We start from the raw sequence: 24,208 nt of genomic DNA on the forward strand, positions 1-24,208 counted from the left end.
CTAGGAAAACCATGATTCCCTTAGGACTCATTTCTCATTTACTACTTCAAAAAATTATAAGTCTCAAGAGAGCATCTAAAGGCATATTCAACTATCTTTTTCTTCTCATCTAATTTGTTTTGGTATTATGAATCCTGCAACTCCCTAATGTATGATGTGAGGCTGTTGGAAGTACATGCTCTTGATGCAACTGAAATGTGAAGGACGGGATACTTGTTTAGGGACTAATACTGCCCCTTGCTCAGATGTTCCAGCCATTTCAATGCAAGCTTTACATTCAGATTTTCTTGTTTATCTGGCAGTTCATTATTTAAGGCCAGCCTGTCAAAATAGGTTAAATATTCTTTGGGAAACATGGTCACATCTTTGAGACAGGACAAATATGTTTAATACAAAGAGATTGGCTCGATAAAAGGAACATGATAAACTTGCAACCCCTAAAATACTTTTCTGCTGTTCCGTGTAGATTTCTAAGAGCATCAGTACACAATGACAAATCTCGTCGCAATAAATGCCTGGAAAAGGCATGGAAAGACACCAGAAAAGCAGTGAAAATGATTGCTGATGATTTGTTCTAACTACTTGACCTTGTGACATCTTCCCCAGATATATGACCAAGATGGGACACTGCAGCACTTTATTGATGGCGGAGAACCCAGTAAGTCAAGCTGGATGAGGTATATCCGATGTGCAAGGCACTGCGGGGAACAGAACTTAACAGTGGTTCAGTACAGGTAAAGTACGTTTTGATTTACTCAATGCGACAAAGCAAAAAATTTTTGGTTTTTTTGAAACATCAGACTGTAACTGTCACCAGTACCACTAAAGACAGTAGCAGGGTTTTTGTGAATGTGCTTATTTGAGGCAATACAAAAGCTGCAGAGTGTAGTGAGTATGGGTTTAATTTTAGTTGCCCTAAGCTGAAGCCACTGTAATAAGCATGCTTGACCTGGAGCTCCTCGGAACAAGTACAGCCCTGTGTCGCTTGTGTGACCCCACTGCGTAGAATCCTCTGCACTTTTTCTAATGGTTTGATCAGCAGCAAGACAACACAAGCAACCTTCCATCTTTAATAAAGGTGCACGAGCTACAGAACGAATGGCAGGAGAGGAATTTTGTACTCCAAGGTTTTGGGAGGGTTGGCGATGAGACATGTATACATCTACAGCTTATACATTGAGTGCACCTGCCAGCCAGAGTTGTTAGTGCTCGTGGCTCCTATGTGTCTGGCTAAAGAAGGTCAAAATGTGAAGAAAAATGTAGAAGTGTTATGGTGCATTTTATTTTGTACTTGCAAACAGATCCAGAAAACCCAGACAACGCATTACATAAATACATGATCTCAGCTATAAACAAACCTTTTGCCTCAGAATCAGAAGCAACTCCTTGGCCTTATTAAACATGGTAGGAAGCACATCAAAGAATGCCTTGGGCTTGCCAGTTGCAGTGAACAATCCTGCTTTTCACTAGTTGCTTTAAGGAGTGGACTTTTCTTTAGGAAGAATCTTAAACTTATTTAAAGTACCTTTAAAATTAAAAACAAAACATACAAAAGAACCTTAAAAAGAAATACATATAAAATCTGATTATCCCATAGGTTTCCAATTTAACAATGATAAAATTGTACTATTGCATTTTCAGCTTTTTTATTCTCTGGCCAGTTGACTAAATAATGCTGCAGTTAAAAAATAACAATCCTATTTATACATTACAAATCTTTTATTATACCCTTAAATATCTGATATCTATAGCTAAAATCCCATTGGATTTTAAATAAACACACTGGGTAATGAATGAAGATTGCTGTGATGAAAGAGTATTTTTGTAGGTATCTTGTGAGTTATTCCTTAGTGTGGTGGTGTGTGCGTGCACATGTATATATAAAAATAAGAAAAAATAAAATATGCCTACATATATAGACATGACAAACCGAAATGAAAAGGGAGCATGAGAAAGTCATTACACATCTGTCAATATTAAGTGGATTTTACAACTCTCCTTTCATGATGGAGTTTTTACTTAAGAGTTCCCTCTGTTGATCTGTTTTCGATTACTTCAGATCTTTATAAAATGAACTACAAAAACACAATTTAAAAAACTGGCATCTATCACCAGTGACTGCGTCCAAGTGTAAGAAAATAGAAAAGTTGGACACTGAAAAACCAGCGTAATTTTTATTGTACATGGACGTCCTCCTCACAGAAATTCAGCTGGTTTAAATTCATTCTGTTATGATTTGTAATATCTAAATGGAATTTTCTTCAAAGTGCTCTTGATTGATTGACCCTTAGCTGAACGTTTTGTTTTTATTTTGAGGCTGACAATAATGTTTGTTGGCATGTGTTCTGCTTCAACTGCGTTGGGACGCCATGAAGCTATCTTTATGAGTCATCCAACCACAATACTAAATACATGTCAGCAAAGGAAATATTATCCAAAAAGGGAAAAATCCCTTTGATGTACTTCAGCATGCAGAGATTTCTGCGAGTTTTGGAAGCTCTGCACGCTTGTAAGGGACGGTGTACGCTTACACTTTTTTTACCCTGCCTACTCCAAGACTCACAGACCACCCATTGCTCAAAAACAGTTCTGCTCTTTCAGCGGCAAAGTGTGTCATTTGATTTTAACACATTCATTTGCCGGGCTGCTGTGTTTATGTTAAGGGAAGCCAAACTGAGAGATGAAATGTTACAAGGGTGAAGTACAAAGTAGACTCAATTTTTCTCAAGTTAGGAGATGCTGGTAATTTATAGCGTGACTCCAATTTTCATTTTTATGTAGCAGTGGAAAGAATTAACAAAACTCATAGCTCTAGGAAGAAAGAGAGGGAGAGGAGAAGGAAAGCAGAGAATGAGACACAAAGAGGAGAGTTTTTGTCAGATATTCATAGAAGGGTAGGAAAAGCGTTCTGCTTAGCTAGCAGTGCCCTCCTGAGACAGGGTGGCAGTAAGTATGGAAAATAACAAGATAAATGAATTTTTTGCAGCTGCTAGTAAAATATTGAGAATCTGCACTTTTTTATTGATCTTTATGATCCTGTTGCCAAGAGCCACTTTGCGGTGACAAAATATGTTGACAAGTGCATATCTCACCGCCGTGAAAAATGTGGTAAAAGATTCTCCTTATGTCTGCAGTGTTATACAAGGAACAAATTGCATCGCTACAGCCAATTCTTTATAGAAAGTCTAAATTTAAGGCCTACCAACCCTAAACACTTTTATCTTGAACTTCAGGCTAACGTTTGTAGCAATTCTTCACTCAGAAAACCAGTTGAGGCCTAACATTTTTTTTGGTCTATAGATGTTTCTCTGCCTTACATAAGCTGTTATAAAAAATGGTCATTTCTTGTTACTTTGACTGTATCATTTTGATATGTAATCCTTCAGTGAGAGTGGAGTGTTCTTGTATATATTGAATTTCTATCCATCTCACAGGAGTGTGTTTTACTCTTCCATGTGAAGCCTAAGGGAAAAGGCACTACAAACTGATAATACTTTTATTTTATCTTGTGCCCTATCCTACTCTTATTCAGTTTTTGTCCCCATGTAAATCTGTTGACTGTAGAAGTATCACTCTGAAGCTACTTACATCAGCACAAAATCAGGATAAAACTTTTGGGTTTACGCTACAGGCCCTAGTACTTTTCCTTTTATCCCCTCTCAACTTCCATTTCAGTTATCTAGGCATATCCACAATCTTTTCCCACAGAGAGATGTGATAAGATAACACATTTACAGTAACAATAACATATACTTACCGAGGGATCATCAGCATTACCCTTATGCTCCATACAGAGGAAGATTTAATGACTGTACTTTAGGATTAACCCCTTTTTTTAATTTCCCTAAACCAAAGTCTAGTTTACTTTATAATTAAGATCTCCCTTTTTGAAGGTACATTACTGTGATGAAAGGCTACTTCAAAAGTCTTGCTGAAAGACCTTACTGAAATGAAAGAACTGTTGTTTGTTTATCCCTAGAGTACGTTAACTTTAGCTTAGCAGGCAAATACAAAGCTGTTTAAATGGCTGAACTTATTGAACTATGTGTACCACTTTAATGCTTGTACTGTGTGAGCACAATATAGCACTTCTAAATTCATTTTAAAAGGGATGTTGCAAGAAAATACCTTGTCTTCATAAAAATCTCAGTGCTCGTGAAATCCTAGTGTTTAAAACATATAGGTACAAAGTGTCTGTAAGGTCTTTGTCACTCTATGCTATCAGAACAAAATCCTTCCCTAATGACAGATCTGGTTTTAAGATAATAAGTAAGTTATTAGTTTAGCTATCTGCAGAAATGCTTTGAAAAACATTAGATTTCTACTGCGATACTATGTATGATAAGAGGATAACAATCTATTGCTAAATTAGGCATTTTTTTTTTCACTTTGATTAGGTCAAATATATTCTACCGGGCTTGTATAGATATCCCCAGGGGCACCGAGCTATTGGTGTGGTACAATGACAGCTACACATCTTTCTTTGGAATTCCTCTCCAGTGCATCGCACAAGATGAAAATTGTAAGTTTTTCCTTGCATTTCTACCTGTTTAAACCAGAATTCCTGTTTTATACCTAATCTGTTATATTCGTAGATTATTTTAAGACATACTAAAGTGGTTGTATATTTAAGGTAAGGTTAATGTGTACAAAATAAAACCCTGAAGCTGACACAATTAGGCTGTGCAAAATCACAGTTTGGTTACCTAAATAAATGGAGGTGTTTGGAAGTGTGCAAGTATGAGCAATGAAGTGGCAGGTTCCCTACCATGGCAGCCCCACATACCTTGGTAGTGTGTAGAAACACTCTTCCTTACAAGTGATTAATTCCTAGTCTATTATTAACTGATTTGCTTGTCCCTCTCCACTGTTATCAGACCTATGACAAGCCACAGTCTTGCCAAAACATTAACATGTTGCAGGTCCACAAGGCCTCTGCTAGTGAATCTTCGTTGTGTTATCACTGAGTACACCAAGAAAAGCTTTGTCTAATTGATTGTAGAGATGTGATCCTGATGTTAAAAGTCAGCTTCTCTAAGTACAAACTGAGTGTAAGTAGCCTGAAATGACAATGAGCATCCATTCCATCCTGGCCATCCCCATTTCTGTCCATTCTTCAACCCCTTTTCAAGACTTTTTTTTTTTTTATAGTTTGCTAGTAATCATCACGAAGTTGAGCATATATATTATAACATAGACTCAGTGCAATCTATCTAGATATCTTTGTCTGTAATCAGAATGGGTGATCCAAGCACACCCTTCAGTTTCACTGTTTGTGAGTGGAACTTGATTAGAGCTTACATCAAAGACCTCTACTCCATTTTGACAGCTGTGTATCTACACAGTAGAAGTAACCAATAATGAATGCCTGATTGACTTTGGTCAAAAGCAGCCCTGTGTCTGGCCACACTTAATCAATCACATATAAGATGTATTTTTTTGGTCAAGCACTTGGATACTTAAACAGCAATGCTAGGATAAACTTGTGTCTCGTAGCAACTTAAGTACTGAACCATGCAGCAATAAAACAGCAAGATAGCAGGGATTAAACTGTCAAAAATAAACACCTTTTTTCACCCTGAGTTTTCAAATCTCTTGGACTTGAGAAAAGTTTAAAAGATATTTAATTACTGGCAGTAATGTTTGCTGATAAAACTCATGCTCTGCAGTGTAGAATACCGAAATATTATTTTTTCTTTCATGAGCTGAAGTTTACAAAACCTTTACTTGAAAAGCAAAGCATGATGGCTAAAATCTCTAAATATTGTCACTTGCTGTTTTGCTGTGAGAGAAGCCAGAGTTTCATCCACAGAGAGACTGACATGAGTAGATTAAATTCACCTCTGAGCATGGAGCCTGCCGCAGGGAGGTATATGGCTTAAGTGCCACTTAAGCCCTCAGAGTAGACCTTCTGCTTATCTTCTGCACAGGGATATTTTCACCCAGTACAAACTCTGGCTATATGTCTTTAATATCCTGATCTTATGCTCCTGTGGACTTTTATGAATAAAATTTTAAAAAAATAAAAAATTATCTTCTTCTCATGTGAGAGTTTTGAGGCAAAATGAAACTGTAAAATTGTCTGTTGTAGTGAAGAGACACAGAAGATGCATTATATATCTAGAAACTTGTGACAGACAGCCCTGTGACTTTACTTAGAAATCAGGTCCTCGGATACTCCAGACAAGAACATCCTGGGAAGGACCTCAACTTACATAAATTAAATAGTATGTAATATCATAACATTGGAGTCATTATGATTGATGGAAGATACTAGAACATAACTCTGTGAAGTAACTGACATTATATGAGGTATTAGCAAAACATTAGTTTGTATTACATTTTTGTTGTATATTAAATAATTTTGAACTATTCCAGCTCACAACCGAAATTTAATTCTTACATTTTCTTTTAGAAATCTGACATTGTGACTTATCTCAACAGAGTTACAGTTTCTAATTACCTGTTTAGTGGGTGTTATGCACCTATTTGTAAATATCTACATATAAATACTTTGTGACAGTAACTGAGTGAACATATGTAGACATAGACATATGCACACAACACATTTAATTTAAAAGTCTCCATTAAAATATTAACTCATGAGGTTCAGCATGCCAAAATTAGAAAGCATGAGAACGTTTTGGGTCCAGGCGGCCTAAATTATGCTTCTATTTGCATCGTGGTGCAATTTTTCATTAACTGATCCCAATTTTCTATAGGACACTTGCTTCACTCCCTGCATAATCAAGATGATACTCAGCTGTGAGTGAGGCAACTGTTAAGCTGTCCTCTAGATGTTTGACCTTCTGCCTTATCATGCAACATCCTAATTCAGAGTTAAATCACCTTTTTGTGGGAACAGCATATTGCATTTGTTGTTTAAATACTTGAATGCCTCAAAACCCACAGTTAAATGATGATCATAAGACCTTAACAGGACTAGAGAAAAATTTTGTTCCTGTTTTATAAGTAGGAAATTGATGCACCAGGATGTCTTTGCCTATATCTTACATAGTCTTGTGGTGATCTAAGTGTTATTAACCTTAATCATACAAATCACAGTGAAGTCATTGGCTGTGTACCGTACTGGCTGTGTGACTACTTGTGAGATGTAATAGTATACCCTTAGGGGCTGTGCTTAAAGAAGATAACTGAACTATTGCTGCAGTAGATATTTAAGGTACTTGTTGTATCTCAGCGAGTGTCCAATCAAGGATTTTTTTTCCCCATGTTCTCGAAATTCATGCTTGTCTGTGATAGAGGGATTGGACATGTTGTCTGCAAGATGCAGAGTAAGGGTATCACAAATGTAGCATCATTTTTTTTCAGATGACAATCCCATTGTGCAATAAGTGTATATGACAGTCAGGCTTCTCTGAGTCCTTTCAGTCTCAGACACTCCTTTGTATCAGTTTTCATTTCAGAGTCACAGAATGCAGCATCATCCATTCAGATCACTGTCTCATTCAAGCCCATTTTTTTGTGCATTGTTAAAATAAAATTGTTTAATTCTAGTGATTCTAGTGTCAAGAAAATGGATGTTTTTCTTTTTCTTTTTTTTTTTTTTTTTGGTGTCTCCCAACACTGTATTAGTTTTAAAAGGCATAAAAAGGATCTTATTTACTTTTCTTGTTTTCTCCCAGTGAATGTCCCTTCGACTGTAATGGAAGCCATGTCCAGACAAGACACCCTACAGCCATTTAATAAAAGTAGCAAACTATCCCCTGCCACTCCACAGCGATCCGTAGTATTTCCACAGACTCCGTGTAGCAGAAATTTTTCTCTCCTGGATAAGTCTGGGTCCATCGAGTCAGGATTTAACCAGATCAGTGTCAAAAACCAACGAGTTCTTGCAAGCCCAACTTCAACAAGCCAACTAAATTCTGAGTTCAGTGACTGGCATCTTTGGAAATGTGGGCAATGCTTTAAGACTTTCACCCAGCGGATCCTCTTACAGATGCATGTGTGTACGCAGAACCCTGACAGGTAAAGCCCAGGCTCTCTTTATTTCTGTATCTACTGATAGCCAGATCCACTGCTTTCTTCTTTTATCAAGCTGTTATCACTTCCAAAACCAACCCATTATTAGGAGGAGCCTGTACAACATAATTCATCTGCAGCTGTGTGAAGTAAGCCGATAAAACCCATTGCTTGACTTCACTATTTGTAAAAACATTTGGTGCCTAAATGTGCAGATAAAGGGAAATAGCTAAGGATATAATCTTGTTTTCAGAATGGTTTGGTACATCTGATGGAGGCAACAAAATAGAAGAAAAATTTATTAATATCATAGATGGAAAAATGAGGTCAAGATAATTAAAAGTCTGTCTTCCAAAGATAATCTAACCTACTGCTCAGTGGCTGTCACCGTCATTTCAGGGTTCACCTATAGTGTGCAATGTGTATGAACTTAATTAAGTACTAAGAGGTAATGAATTGGAATTTTTTGCTTAGTACTATTTTTCTTCAGAGCATGCAAATCCATAAATCGTGCAAAGCTGTCAAAAGGAAATACCTACTCCACTAGTGATGTGGAGGAAAACAGATGCCACTTATTCAATAAACTAATATCCACACAGAAGAAAAATGTTGACTAGATACCTCAGAGTCAAAGTTGGTTTGAAAGTTTGTCAATACAGAATTTTATGGCCGTGAACTGAGGATGAAATTTAGCTGAACAAGTGAATTAAAATTTCAGGTTCTCTGACCGGTGGCACAGTAAATGTAATGGAACCATTATTTATGAATCAAAGCTGGTTTATTTGACAGTTTTGATAGCTGGCAGGACAAAAGACAAAAATCAAATTAATTCAATAAAAAAGGCTGCACGTGTTTTGTCTCTTCTTCAGCTGTGAAGAAGGTTTGAGCAGACCAGCTGAATCCTCGAAAGGTTGTTCTAAAAATAGCATTTAACTCTGAATTATATTAACCAAAACACTACCAAAAAATGGTCAACAATGAGTCTGTGCATGTGTTTGTATGCATGTCTATATGTCTTTTTGTGTAGGTGACTATCTACGTGTACATATATGCCTGCGTGATTCTGTGAGTGCAGAGATACAGGACTATATATCCAATTTCCCTGGAATTAATGTCAAGCCCACTTGACAAGGGGCAAACTAGACTCCATGCAAATCTTTATAGAATTTAGGGAGTTGATAATATTGTAAATCTAAATAAGCCCTTTCAATGTTTTCTGAGTGTTATGCTGATCTTAGCAGAAATAAACACCGTGTTAAAGAAGCTGTATGACAAAAATGCCAATTTAAGTGCCACAACATGGAATATGGATACTGAATGGTCCACTCCCCTAAGTTTTATGGACTTCAATGTTAAAGCATCCTAGGCATACTCTAAAGCATAAAATGCTGTTTTAGAGAGTCTAGAAGAGGTAGATTGTGAGGCTCCCCCACATACTTTTTCAGAGACTAATCCAACCAAGTGTGATGCCTAGATTTCATCTCTTCATACACTTGAACCTGTGTCCTCCTTTACAAAGAACTGAACTGCAGATAATAGTTAAAACCAAGAAGATTGTCCCCTAATGGGGTGGTTCTGCATTCTCAGAGCAGTTAAATATTCATTTTACCAGAATGCGAAAGTGAGGATAAGTCTATCCTACAATTAGGTCTGTTATCTTGTAAGTAAGAGATATGATTTTTTAAATTTTTACTTATTTTTATTTATTTTGTCCTAACTGTCATGTATCAAATATTGCTTTAAACGTGGGCTTTATTTTAAGTCTTCCCCCTTAGAACTGAACACCCTCCCTAGCAGGTTCCTGATTCATACCCTTTTATTGTTTTTTCGCTCCCATCCCTACCTAATTTGTCTGTGCAGAACAGCTTCAACAAGGAATTGCAGAGCATTTTTGACTCAGAATACCTATACCATAGCTAGGAAAACTATTTAGATCAGAAGACATGTTGGCTTCCCTAGGAGCAAAGAGAGGAAGGATTGGAGGAAGGGCTGAGCAGATTTGGGGAGGATAGGGTGGAGGGGAGGTAAGCAAAGACTGAGTTAGAAGTATTGATTCCCAGAAACTTTCAGGAAGGTTTGAAACGTGATAGCTAGCGCCTTTTTCTTAATAATGATGCTGGCTAATTTAGCTGATTTCTTGTTGGCTTGTTGGGTTTTGTGAACTCTGCTCTTAAGAAACTTTTTCTCTTGTGTTATACAGAGAACATAAAACCTAAATCGGGATCAATCTATTACATAAACACTAGATACTACAATGCTCTTTTCTGTGACACCTGTGTTCCCTTTGTCCTGGAAAAATTGCTTAAATCTCTATGTTTTCATTATAACTGTGCAGTCTCCTTGTGAAGGCCAGTTTTGTAATGCCTTTGTTTCTGTAAGGTATGTCATCAATGTAACTGCTGTAAACCATTTCCCAATAGGGCAATATGTGAGATGTCAGTCACATGAATTTGTTTAAGCTCACAGCAATTAATTCAGTGTTTGAAATTACCAGGATAACAGTTACTGCAGATCATAATCACCCTAGGATCTTATATGCTTGGTTAGAAATCATTACAGCTTGAGCTTATATCACAGGCAGCATTCTGCCTTTTAGCAGGTACCAGTAAATTCACTATTTAGAGATCCAGTGGCTGGAAAAGTGTTGTCTTTGGTTTCTTAAACATATTGCATTTCTCCAGATGAAAAATTCTTGTAGTGGTGAACAAAATTTCCTGGAAACAAGAAAATAGGGTGTGATTTGTGAAAGAATACTGCTTCCTAGCCTGAAGCACAGGGTGCAAGTCTCTGGTTTGTATTTTCTCAATATCTGCAGCACCACTCTGACTGATAAACAGCTCCTCATTTATTGTCAGCAACTTGTGAGCACACCAGCCACTGTACCTTTGATGTGACTGAAGCAGCAGGCCCTGTCTTCTCTAGGAAATGACTTCAGACTATCTGCTCTGGCTTAGCATTTGTTTTTCTACAACGCTGATTACCTACAGCATGAGGTGCAGGGAAAACCTCTTTGAATCTATACAGGAGTCTGATTCGTAGGCTGAAATTTCAGAAGAGCGGACCACTTGGGGCTTGAGAAATTAAAAAAAGAAATTACTTTAAAGCCACTTAGAGTCAGAAAATATCTGAATGAGAGCAGATATAAAAATGGCCAAAATATACTTAATTCTGTTAGGCAGTAAGAGAGAAATGATCATATGTAACAGGCAGTTGATTTAATAACTAATATTTTTCAAAAAATTATTAATCAAAAAAAGAGAATTATTAAGATCTTCTACTGTTTTTGTTATTTTAGATTAAGATTAGGATTTTAATTTTAATTAAACTTAGATTATTTACTGGTTTACTTACAATTTATTTTCCTCTTTTCACTGAAACTTCTCTATCTTATTAGAATTTGTAGGGCTTCTCTTCAAACTTAATGGTAATTGGGATCAGAGTGAATGTGGGAGGTGTAGATTTTAATCCATCAAGATTTGAATTCTGGGACTTTCTAAGACTTTGGGACCTTTTTTTCAGCGCAGACAGACTCAGTTTCAAAAACTGTTTCTTAGAGAGGGAGTCATAAGTCTATTTTGTCTTCTGTTTTTTTGTCCACGGCTTTTTTTTTTTTATTTATTTGTATTTTTTTGGACTTGATTTTTCATTTTTGGGTTTTGGTTTTGTTAGTTTCTTTTCCCGCTGCAGAAATTCTCAAGAATCCTATGTGGGAGCAGTTCAGAAAGGCATAACTAAAAACCTTTGAATAATTTTTAAAGCAATTCTTTTTTCTGAACAGCAACCCCTTCCTGATAATGAAGCAGTCTCTTTTAATGATACTTTTCTTCTTTCTCAATAAGATCACTTGATTCAGGATGTGTTGGTGTCTAGGAAAGGCAGATGGCTTCCCAAGAGCTGTCTGTGACACATTGTCGTACACAACAGGTACACCTGTGTGATGTATATTCCCCCTGCTTGCCAGATGTATAAGCTGATAATTTGAGGCAAAAGCCACTCTATAAGTGTGTCTGTGGCTGATAAATTATGGATATTACCTGGCCCACACTACTTTTGTTTACTCAAAAGACATTATTGTACTCATGTTTTGCTGTAGCACCTCAATATTAAATTGTGAGGTTCTTTCTAAAAATGACATGTTGAAGTTTGAATTTACCACTTTAATAGATTCTCTTCTCTTAGGTAATGTCTCAGCCCATTTTGTGGTTTTTTTTTGTTTGTTACAGGCTTTGTACCTCTGACTTTGACACTCTCTTTAAGTCCATTAACTAAGTATGTCCCAAAACAGATGTAAAAAATGTGAACGTTGTGAGAAAGAGTTGTCTATTTCTGTTCATAGAGTGTCTATGGAATAGCGCTCAATTAAACACCGTGCTGAATTTAGTGGTTGTTTTGCATAATCGTTTCACAAAGGTTTGCAGACTTCCAGTACTCATAGTTAGTGGCAACAAAGGGTGTACAGAGCAGCACCTCTCCCTGATAGTTTCAGAAGTTATAAAACACTTTGAGTGTGCTAACTTTATGCTTTTGATAGTTTCTCTTCAAACATTTGTAAGAGATAATTCCAGAACTCCCAGTGGGTCTAGCTCTGCCTTCCCTGCCACTGTGTGATCCCTGAAATGCTCAGGGCAGTAGGGGAAATGCTCAGTGCTGAAGGGGAACATGAAGGCAGTAGGTGATGTAAAGTCCAGAGTCAGTGATTGTAATGCACCAATGGCCACACTGTTTGTAGGGAAGATTGTGTGTGCAAGCTACCAGCTTTCCTAGGTGTCACTTCCTTCTCCAGCCTCATAATTCAGCTTGCTAGAAGAAGATATTCCTTAAAAATACGTTTTCGTTAGGATGACTGTAACATAACATTGTGTATTGTACAAAGGCCTGGCCCCGAAAGCTGATCCTGGTCCTGTTTCAATGTGCCCTGCTTTCACTTATTTTGCAGACGGCTGTAGTGAGACAACCTTCCCCGTGTCACAGCATACAGCCCTGCCCTCTGTTTAATGGAGCTCTGTATCCCACGCCTTGTTTTTACACTTCTTCTTAGCCCTCAACAAGAAGAAAACCACTTTGAACCACAAGTCAGTCTCTCTTCTTTCAGCTTTTCAGATTTCCTAACAGGAAAAAAATTACAGCAATGTGCTATTTTAATTTCCTGATCTGACAGTATTTCAATGATAGAATTACAGGCATTCAAGACTTCACTATTACAAGTAATTCACCTTCTAAGGATTATGCTGGCAATTCACATGCCCCTTGAAGACAGCAGACTCAGTTCAGAAGAGGCCGCACTAGAAATTTGTTCATTATAAAAGAAAGAATTCAAAAATTCAGTGGAAAACAATCATAAGATTTTTTAGGATTCTAATAATTCAGACCATGAATAATAAAAGATAAATAATTAGAAGCTATGCCACATTTGCTGAATGAATATCTAAGAAGAATCAATCTAGAAGTACAGTTGTCTGTCAGCAGCTGTTCCAGATCCAAAGATACAGATTTTTCTATTGTTATCCCTTAACATGCTTTGCACATGAGCTTTGGTGAGGTTCAAAGAGCTTCGCAGAGGAACGTAGGTTTTGTATTGGTCCTATACATGGTGCAGTTTCCCCCAGAAAAAAATCAGCAGCAAAAGTGAGAACATTGTATGATGGGAAGACATTACCAAACAACAAAATCATTCAAGATCCCTAAATTAGACACCAAAAAGTACTCTTGACTAGGTTAATTTTGAAAATGTAAAGTGAAAAACTTGGAAAAGCTCAAAATATAAATAACTGCAAAAACTGAAAACTACTACATTACAGTTCTCCCTTCTGAATTTCACTTTAAATGTCCTGTATTCTCACTGTGGGCCATCATACAGTCAGGGACACAAAGATTAGGTTCCCTAGAAAAAGTCAGTGGACTCTACATTTTATTAAACCAAGAAAGCTGATTGATGGTGCTTAGGGTTAATGGCAATTCTGTAATTTTTCTAATAGGAGAATTTGCTTGTAGGTAAGTAGATTTCCTTTTTTGAGATCAGACCGGAAAGCAGAGAACTAGAAAAATATGTAGTTAGGTGTTTAATGAAAAACATCAGAATCGCTCTTCATGGCTGTCAGCACATCATTCTCATCTGCGCATAGCTATACGGGTATATCAATTTAGCTGTTTTAAATGTAACTTCAACACATTACATGAGAAGGTTTTTATTTGGTTTGATTTACATCTGGAGTGGCCTACAAGACCTTTTGTAGAAAACGTGATGATGAAGACATTCAAAACTATGTTGTTTCTGGTACATGAGAACTGGAGAGAGAGAAAAAATATTTCTTCAGATACTCAACATGTACCTTAAGGACCTGGCACATCTTTTTCATCAAACTGATTGCTTTCATGCTCTCAAATCTGCCTGTAGATCTGCAAAGCAATATTACAGTTACATAGGCTTTCGTATGTGAAATGACTGATGTCCACTCTGTTTGAGCATTATTTTTCTGGAGCACCAACACACATCTAAGCTGTGACACAGCTATGCCTCTGTTCACATGGACAGCTTCAAGCTTGAGATAGTACAATGCGTCCTCAGTTATTCCAGTGGAAATGAATTTTTCTGGGCTGAAACTGCATTCAGTTTAGATGCACATCTTTGAAAATGCAGCCTATGAAGACCACCATTTTTGTCACTACATCCCTTTTCCTTCTGTCTGCAAACCTCTGCTATAAAGAGATTACCATCTTAATTCATTGTCCCAGCACAGACCAAAGTGATGGCAGAAGACATATCTGCTAGATCAAAGACAGGACTGCTTTGCCTGTGTCGATGTACTCACTGAACCGAGCATTCCTCTTGTTCAGTCCCCCTGCACCACTTTCATTTTTTAAAAGAGCAACATATTGATCTTATTTTCTGCCAGGAAGATATTCTGAGTACAGTAAAATGGTTACCAGAAAACAAAATGATAACTTTTATGCTTACCGTATTACTTTTTTGTTAATGTAAAAAGAAGCAGTATTCAAAACTTGTCAAGATTTGGCACATTTGAATCTGCAATTGTGTAAATGAGATACAACATTTTAAAATTGTTATGGTATTTCAATGCATTTGTAGACTTTCTTTTTAAAATGACCTTTGTTTAATATTTGCCATATATTTAGCTTGAAAAAATTACTTATCCTGCTCATTTTAGTATTAATCAGAATCACCTGGAAAATGCATCCCCTACACAGAGAAGAGTAACTTCTTTAATAGTTGTTCTCCCAAGGTATGGATGAACGGAAAAAATACAGTCAAAGTGATTTCACAATAGGTGATTTTTTTGCAGGGTTCTTCTTCTTGAGCATCAAACAGTGAAATATACTCTGAGTACACATATTAATATTCTTTGTAAACAAGAAAAAAATTTTAGCCAGTATAGGGGGTAAAAACATTTTACTTGGCATCACAATGTTCAGTTATGACAGGTTTAGAATTTTAACTATTTAAAAATAAGTTGCAGTGTCACTTTTCACTGTATAAAATTAATCACATTGACTGTTAAAAAAATAAAGGATTAATTGGTTTTATGTAGTGTCTTATCATTTATTGTGGTAGCTGTTAAAAATAGATAACCAGAGGCTAATAGATGTTAATGGTCCCTTTCACTATTAAAAAAAAATCAATGTTTTGTGGATACAGACTATCTTTATGTGTTCTTTTTGCTCAGAAGTGTTTAGTTTGAGAATATCCAAACAAATAAGTCTGCATTCACAAATTATCTTTGTGTTACCAGCACTTGAAGTTTCATGTCAAGTTTGATAAATATTTTCTGTGAAAATTAACTGCGCACTTGAAGAAAGGATAAGACTGGGTGCACTACTTGTCTTCCAGTAAGAGAAATAGATATTCAGTACTTATTTCTTTCTTAAAATATTATTTTACATAAATTAATGTATTTTTAAGGGCCACATAATCTAGGTTAAGTAACCTTTCCACAGTTTTTATATATTTCTTCCAAACTTTTTTGAGAGCTTTTAGATTTTCAAATGTAAGTAATTAAAATTGTAAGCTATTGAGTTATTGACTAATACTGAGCTATTAATCAAGCTAAAAAATTCTACAATCAAGGTTCAGTGCTCTGAAGCAGTGTAAAATAATAGTATTTGTGTTCAGTGATGCAAGTAGCCACAATTAAGCAGTTCACTTGACAAATGAGATAGTTCACTTTATTTTGCACTTAATTGAATTGTACATACTTTGTCTCCATTGTCTCCTTCCTTTTAGTTTTGATTTCTAGCCATTTAAACACACACATTTATTAAAGAGAGAGCAATTAAGTTAGTGTTGGCCATCGGCTCTAGAAATGCGGACATAAAGAGCTGTGCCTTAAAATGTTATGCAGGGCAAAAATCATTACTATCCCTCTAGAAAAATTCTTCATTTTCTTAACAAAAACTCTTATGAGCCCACAGGACTCTGTCACTAACTTAATTCAAATGTGGAAAGGAAAAAAATGGTGTGGGATGTTGATATTATATCACTTCTACCAAACAGAAGCATATAGGCATCATTTCTTTTAGTTTTGTTTTAGTTAGCAACAGTATTTGCATTTCAGCAGTCCTGTCTTGCCTTGCTGTCTGGTATCATTTTCTTTCTGTGTTTGCAGCCTCTTTGTTATGATTCTGAATTTGTAACATATCACAGTTTTTTTTGTTTGTTGTGTTTGCTTTTAACAAACTGTGCTGTTGAAAATCTAACTTCTGAGTTTCATTTCAAGATTATAAAAAAAAGCATTTTCAGTCTGGATGGGAGAAATGTGTTAATTAAATGCAAATATTTTCAGTAACAGTAAGAAAATAGAAAGATAGGTGTAGCATGGTGGTTATTTTTTCCAATGTCTCTTATTTAAAAAAATAGTGATCTCAAAAGCCCCTAGATTGCTCTACAGCAATGTAGAAAAACTTAATTGTGGGCAGTCACAGAATCCACCTAGGACAGATGTGTAACAAATAGACATGCATTTGTAGGTAAGACGGTAGCTGGCACCAGCAGAGGGTTTCACGAGTCTCTTAGCTCTGATGTGTGAGGATTTGTTTTTGTGACTAAACAATATCATGTGAAGTTTCAGAGAAATAAAGCAGGTATATAACAGATAGTGTAGGTTCACTAACTTGCTGAATTATGTTTTGCAGGGCATGACACCCATATAGCTATAGTCAATTCCTGCACAAACACTTCACTGTTAACAAAAGGATTGAGTTCTGTGTACGTGTCTCCCAAGAAAGCCCCAGAGAAGTGCACCCGCAGTTCTTTTTGGAAATTACTGGGAAGATAAACTGTTCCTGCACATCTACTTTCCTGCTCACATCAACAGAAAACACTGACAGTGAGATGTTTCTCTTTCCCATCACAGGCCCTACCAGTGTGGTCACTGCTCCCAGTCTTTCTCCCAACCTTCAGAGCTGAGGAATCACGTAGTTACACACTCCAGTGACAGGCCTTTCAAGTGTGGCTACTGCGGTCGAGCCTTTGCTGGTGCCACAACACTCAACAACCACATCCGGACACACACTGGAGAAAAACCGTTCAAGTAAGTACTTGAGGCCAGCAGCCTTTGCCAGCCGAGATTAGAGAGGGAAATGCATTGCTGCTGCTCACGAGCACCACTGGTCCATGCCTTTCCCTTGAAAGCCAAGCTCAAACAACTAGATAAACCCCTTAGTGGTGTGGCTAAAGTCAGAATTAAACCACGCTTGGCTTTAGGTGCCTTGCAAACCCTCTGAGCAATTTTCGGGCCTCTCATGAGACCCTGATGGTTTTAATTAAATGACAATCTGCTGCCAGAGAACCATAGCTGAAAATACACTCAAGATTGGGACACACTATGGTGTAAGAACATTAATGTGATTCTTAGATGTCTACATGCTAAGGTAGATGGAGCTTCACGTAGATGATAATTCGGATCTGGTTAAATGTGGGGGAGAATTATGCATCTTTTTTTTAGTCTCAGAATCACTGCATAGAGAATGCAACTCTGGCTTGTGGCATAAGTTTAGAAAGATCACAATAAGGAATTGATAGTGTTCAGCTGTCCAAGATATAAGGAAAAAATAAGTCATCCAATTAAAATCTTTTTTAACTAAACAAACTCTGCTTACTTCTACATTTTTTTTTACTGAAATTAAAGCCCAAGACCCGAGTCTCAGAAATTTTCCCTCTATGCTTGCTTCCAGACATAGCATGGCAGATCCAGCTGGATTTTGCCTTTTGTTTGCCTGTTGTGTTCTCTCCCTATCTAACAGGAGGTTTTCTCCAAGACAGAATACGAGATTTCTCTTTGCTGACCTGACAGACACAAATTTTATGAATATTGTATCTGGAACAATCTCACATTGGAAGAAAAATGATGTATTGATATCAACGTTATACATTGATATCACTTTTTCTGGAAGCTACCTGAATTTCCTAGGAGACATGGGAATAAGTGTAGAAGAAGCTGTGTGTCTCTCCCACTTCTCCAAGGACTCTGTCCTCCATTTGCTTTTCTCTGTCTTTCTTTTCTACTTTTGCTGTACTATGCTCTCGGTCTGGTTAATGTAAGAGAGCTCAGCCATGGGGCCTGTCAGAACCCCTCATAACAAGCTCGGTAGAGATACCAGTAGAGATGCTTTGCCTCCATATATGGTTGAAAGGAAGCATGGCATCCATACATGTCTCTGCTGGGGGCAAGGGGACAGAGCCAGAAACCAAATGCTGCATATCCAGTACAGAAGAGCTTGCATACCAGAAATCATGGCTAGTGTTGTCAGTGGCAAAACATGGAAACTCGGAGCATCTAAACTTCAGCTCCTCTACAGCCAGTCTGTTGAATGCTCAGAGCCCATAAAAAGTGAGCCAAAAATAGTGCAAGCAATCAGATTGATTTTATCTAGTTGCTATGTAAATAGATTTTAGTAATTAATGGAAGAGGTTTCCAGGTCAAAATGGAAAATAGATTTCTTTTAATGTTAAGGTGTTACTTATGTGTAACCTTGTTGACTCCACTTAATTTTTTTCCTTAACATCCTGTTTTTGTCATGTTTCCAATAGATCTGCTATTTTGCCCCATTTAGAGTAATTTTTTTTCCCCTTTGGTTTAGTAATTTTTTCCCTTTTGAACAAAGGTCTTGACTACAGTACAATTTCATTTCTGAAAGGGTTTAATGTATGTACTACAATTAACCAGTGGTCTGGGATTTGTTTGTTTGTTTTGCTGGAAGTATTTAAGTATTCCAGGATATATATGCTAATTTTCATTGCTGCAGGACAGAGCAAGAAAACCCATAGATGCTTTGTACTGCTTACTTATGATATATGTCATAATTTCATTCTTGTGAGATTTTTATTTCATTTCTTCCTTAAACTCAAGGAGCAGTAGTAACAGTTTCTCTCTGGAAGACTTGTTGAAGTGTTCACAGTAATCTGACTAGTAACTTCACATACATCTGAAACTGGGGCTGCAGTTTTTCCTATTGCTGCTCATCAGATAAGGGGACACATACACTCGGATCCTGCAAGCTGTTCAGAAGGGCAGATTTGCCTCTCATGCAGGGCCGCTTGCATTTGAGAGGGGAGGGGCAGAAAACTTATCTAGAAATTTATCCACTCTCTCTGCTGGAGGAACAAGAGATAGCTACAGCTCATCTTGATGTCTCATCATCATTTAGATCCTACTTTGAAAAGCAGGGTTCCAAGACCCAGTATTAAGTAAGCTTAGGAAAAAAGCCCAACAAATGCTAGTAAAAGAGAACCACACATGGGACAAATAAGACTTCTGTCTCTCGATCACATGATTTAGATTTTAAAAGCTTGTTTACAAAGGGATTTTGAGTGTGGAGTTACCAAAAAAAAAGGGCAAAACTGAAAAGTCCATTGAGATGGTTTTCCATATCTCAAAAAGTCTGCAGTTGTGGTAATGTACACACTTCTGCTGAATCATATTTTCACTGTTAACAAGAATGACCGTATATGGATAGTGCTAAATTACTTCAAGTCTAACGAAGTTATTGTAAAAATAAGAGGCATATTTTAAAAGGTATTACAAAGTTCAATTTCACAGGTGAAAATAGCCAGTCAGTTGGAGAGTTAACATGCATCTACTGGGAATGTAATCTCATTATTTCTAATGCAGTAAGATAGTTATATTTGTAAGTGGACAAATTATAGTGTTCATGGACTAAGCAAGCGATCTCAAGCGCTAAAGTGGATGTTTATATGCATATTATTGTCAGAAGGTGGTTTCAAAAGTGTTGAACACAGGGTGACAGTAGTTTAAATAATTTGCATTAATGTTTAAGAGGAAGCCTGTAATTGGATAAAAAGCTTTTTCTGTGAGAGGCACTTTCTTTGTAGGTCCTAGGTGACTTAGGATGTATAGTGGAAGATTTTTCTATTTGCTTTTCGTTACAGATAACAATGCTAAGTGAGGTTATCTGTAGTCAAAGCTTTAGCTGCATTGTCTGGACTTCAGGTCCAGTTAGAAGGGATTTCTTTTCATGTCATCGCAAGTTATCAAGTCAGCCTCACTAGTGTAATGTTTTTGTGTATTCTTATCTTACTGAAGTCTCCACTACGGCTGCTAGTCTGTGCACAAAGCTCATAAGTAAATTAGAAGGTAAGAGAAAAAGGAAAATTATCGGCTACCCCTATTTTCTTAAATTCTTTCTCCTCATTCTCTTCCGTTCCAGCAAAATTCAACAACAGACAATAGTGAATCTATCTGCCTGCAGAATCAGGCTTGTCCAAACATCTAATATTTGAAAGCCAAACAAAAAGAATTAGAGGAAAGATTCATTCAGATTGGGATAACCCAGGCGTTTTATGTTGTTTCTTATTTAAATACACAACTGGGCAACATTCATTTCAGATTGAATATACAGGTTGTACCTGCAATGACATTTTAACTTCATCCTGTTTTGTTTGGGGTTTTTTAGCCCTTTCAAATGAGTTTAAAATTCGGAGTTAAATGTAGTTCTTGAATGAAAACTTAAAATCGTTACTTTCAAAATATCAAATGCAAATATTTTTTTCCTAAGATAGACTGTCAGCATTTTCTTCGCCCAATGTCTTTTAAAGTGCTTGATATAAACTTGGTAAATAAACCTACCTGTAAGTGCAATGTTGATACCTCAAAAGCACTGTGAAACAAACAAGCAGACCTGTGACCATGAGTGCTATCTGACCAAATACAGAAAACCCAGTACCTTAGAAATATTCAAATCCTACTGATGTTCGTGTTGTCTGTGAATTGAAGAACCATTTTGTTTACCACTCCCACCCAAGAAAATTACACAATGAAATGTTAGTCTTATGTTTGACGAGGCTGTACCTTTTAGTACAATATTGCTCTGTACAATTAAAATGAAGGTACATACATTGTAAGAAAAGATAACACGGATCCAGTTTTCATTGATGGCATCTAATTGTGTGAGGACTTTTAAATTTCTTCTTTGGGTCTACAGTGTGTCAGGGGCTGTTTAAATTACTCTCAAACACCATCAGATGGCTTTACTGGAAATTCACAGTAATCAGCTAAAAGGTATAATTATTACCAATTCTTGTATTTATTATATGTTTAACAGACAAGCTTGGGCTCAGCCCCATGGTTGCTTTGTGAATGGTCTCATGAAATGTGAAAATTTTTTCCTTTCTGACTGTTTTGACTTCTGTTCCACCTTTCAACACAACATTGAAGTTATGGCTTTTAGTATAGAAACATGTACACAAAACCATGCATATGTATGCTTAACAGTCTCATAGACACAGATCATTGCAGTTGAGATTCTGCTACAACAAGCTGGGAAAAGATGATTGTTAGAGGGGAAGAACACATCATAATTCAAATGAAAAACATTTCTACTTTTCCTGTCATTCCTACCTACAGTGAGGTAGTTAAGCTGACTGCTGCAACACTGTCATCTTCACCTTTCCCATCAATTAGTCAGGCTTTGTTCTGACTTTTGCAGGAGGACTGTATAGTGCAGACAGCACAGCCTGACCAGCAGCAATACTTGGCATCCACATCCCTCATCTCCAAAGGGTAGATTCTTGTAGCAAGAGATTTATTCTTTTCTGGTCTCTTTTTAGAACTATTCTTCCCTCTGTCTGTGTAGGAGTTTCTCACAATAGTCTGTTGTTGGGAAATTAAAGCACTGTCATGGCAGAAGATGTTTGCGGTACAGGATGGTAACTTGTGTGTTAGAGAAATACAGTGATCCTTGCTCCGTTCTTTCAAGAGCAATGCAAGGTGCTGGATGAATGTAGTGCCCAGCTCTTGCCTCCCAGGCAAACTCCACACAGGGTAAGGAAGTCTGCCACAGCTGACCAGTGGTTTTAATGAGTAACTCTGTGTTTTGATTACCTTATAGTCTTTCTTTGATTCGTGGATGGTCCCTAGGCATCCCAGTATAATATATTTCATTTATTTGGCCAAGCACTTAGAAGTTTGGTGTTGCCACACCCAGTTTTCTCAGTTGTTTTGCAACTGTACCACTTACAGCTTCGCTAGGCTAGAATTTAAGCCTGCTATTACTCAGCAAGGAAAGTGCTTGTATTTGTAGACATCAAAATAACAAAACTATCAAGTTCAAGTAGATGGTAATATCTCATGCAGACTAAGTTATGCCCCCAGCCTTAAAATTGATTCTAATGCCTCCGTGATAGATATATATATGTATATAAAAATAATACAATAATTTGCAAGTTTGTCAGGCAGTGAAAGGTAGTATATTTAGACACACTAATCCAGTAACTAATCAGTTTTCTAATAAACAATCAGCAGTACACTAATGTGTCATCAGCACTTCAGGAGCTCTGGAGAGTGGATGATCTGCACGTAGACATTAATGAATACCCAAAAAATCATTAAGTAATCAATACTTCTGAGTTATTTTCATTGAGCTGATAGGTCTGATACATTAAAGCTGACATTTTACATTTGTCAAGATCACGATGTAGTTTTTAGCAGTGGAACAGGCTGCTAAAAATATTCCATGAAAGACAATCAAAGAAACACAACTTAAAAGTGTTGACATTTCAGATTGGTATAGTAGCTTGGCTGAATGACTTTGTAATGTCTGTGCTAAATGTTCCTGAAACACAACTTTCTTGCTAAAAACTACCAATGTGACGAATGTTCCACAATTATGCATATGTGTAAATATCTTTCTTTTCCCTTTTTTTCTTTTGTAAGCAGCTAGATTGGTGACAGTTCACTTTCTATCATTCACATCAGTGAAGAAAGAAAGATGAATATGAATTAGCTGAGCCCTTTGTTTTCCTCAATCTTCCTTTGAAGGTGAAGATTTCATTGTAGTGATGCTTTTATGATAATCTTCTTTGAAAATAAACCATCATACAGCACCATTAAATCAAAGGTGGCTTTTGCAGAGAGTGCCATACAAGAAGAATCTGCTTTACCCATATTTGCGATTTATCAAACACCCCTATCTAGAGTTCAGAATGCAAATTAAGAGGGCAGTATTTGGAAGATTGAAAACAATATGTTCTCTTTCAAAGCAGGCGTAGGGGATTCGTCTCAAGCTAGCAATAACTCCCATCCTATCCTCTCTCAAATTCAATGTCTTTGTTCAATCATTCACATGCTATTTTTGTTACAGATTATGTTTCTTTAAAGAGAGAATAGGGTAGAAAGAGAAGAAAATACTGATGACGGTTATAAGTTTCTGCTCGATCTACGAGATTTCTCAGATAGTGTGGGTGTTTTCAAATAATTAGGTAACTACTAACTCTATGCGCCTATTTAAAATAAAACCCACCATATAGTCAGACCAGATAAACAAAGAGTTTTCTCTTGTTCTGGCATCAAACGATTATTGCTTTGTGATTTCTCTTCTTCCAATAGGCAATTGTGGATTTTAAATTAGCAGAAGGTGAAATTCTATTTGTCATCAATTTCTCCTAGGGGTTACAGAGCAGAAAACTGCAGACAAGCTGCTTCTTTGATGGCTCACTCCTAAAAATCTCTTTTTGTTCTTTATCTATTTGAACTGACAGTGATCAGAGCTACAGCAGGACAGGCCTCTCTGGAGAAATCACCTTCCCCCTGTCTATTGACAGATTCCTCTGTTCTGAATCAGACAGGCCTTGTCCCATCATAGGCATCAAGGCCTTGGAAGTAGCCACCAATTAAACCTCTTGAGCCAGTAAAATCTGAAGCCACTTTTGAGTGTCTGTTCTGATTAGGCAGGATGAGACAAAGCCCATCATCCC

The 24,208-nt window shown here is 36.9% G+C and overlaps 1 protein-coding gene across 1 annotated transcript in view; it reads left to right on the forward strand.

Annotated features, from left to right (window-relative positions):
* Window positions 1–24,208, forward strand: part of PRDM6 (PR/SET domain 6) — a 79,916-nt gene that overhangs the window by 51,415 nt on the left and 4,293 nt on the right. Inside the window, exons 4-7 of the mRNA XM_009562906.2 lie at window positions 607–734; window positions 4,398–4,522; window positions 7,647–7,989; window positions 17,352–17,528. Coding sequence (XP_009561201.2) covers window positions 607–734; window positions 4,398–4,522; window positions 7,647–7,989; window positions 17,352–17,528 — 773 coding nt within the window. The remainder of the gene's footprint in view (window positions 1–606; window positions 735–4,397; window positions 4,523–7,646; window positions 7,990–17,351; window positions 17,529–24,208) is intronic.

The sequence above is a fragment of the Cuculus canorus genome, chromosome Z (genome assembly GCF_017976375.1).
Source record: "Cuculus canorus isolate bCucCan1 chromosome Z, bCucCan1.pri, whole genome shotgun sequence".
Taxonomy (NCBI): domain Eukaryota; kingdom Metazoa; phylum Chordata; class Aves; order Cuculiformes; family Cuculidae; genus Cuculus; species Cuculus canorus.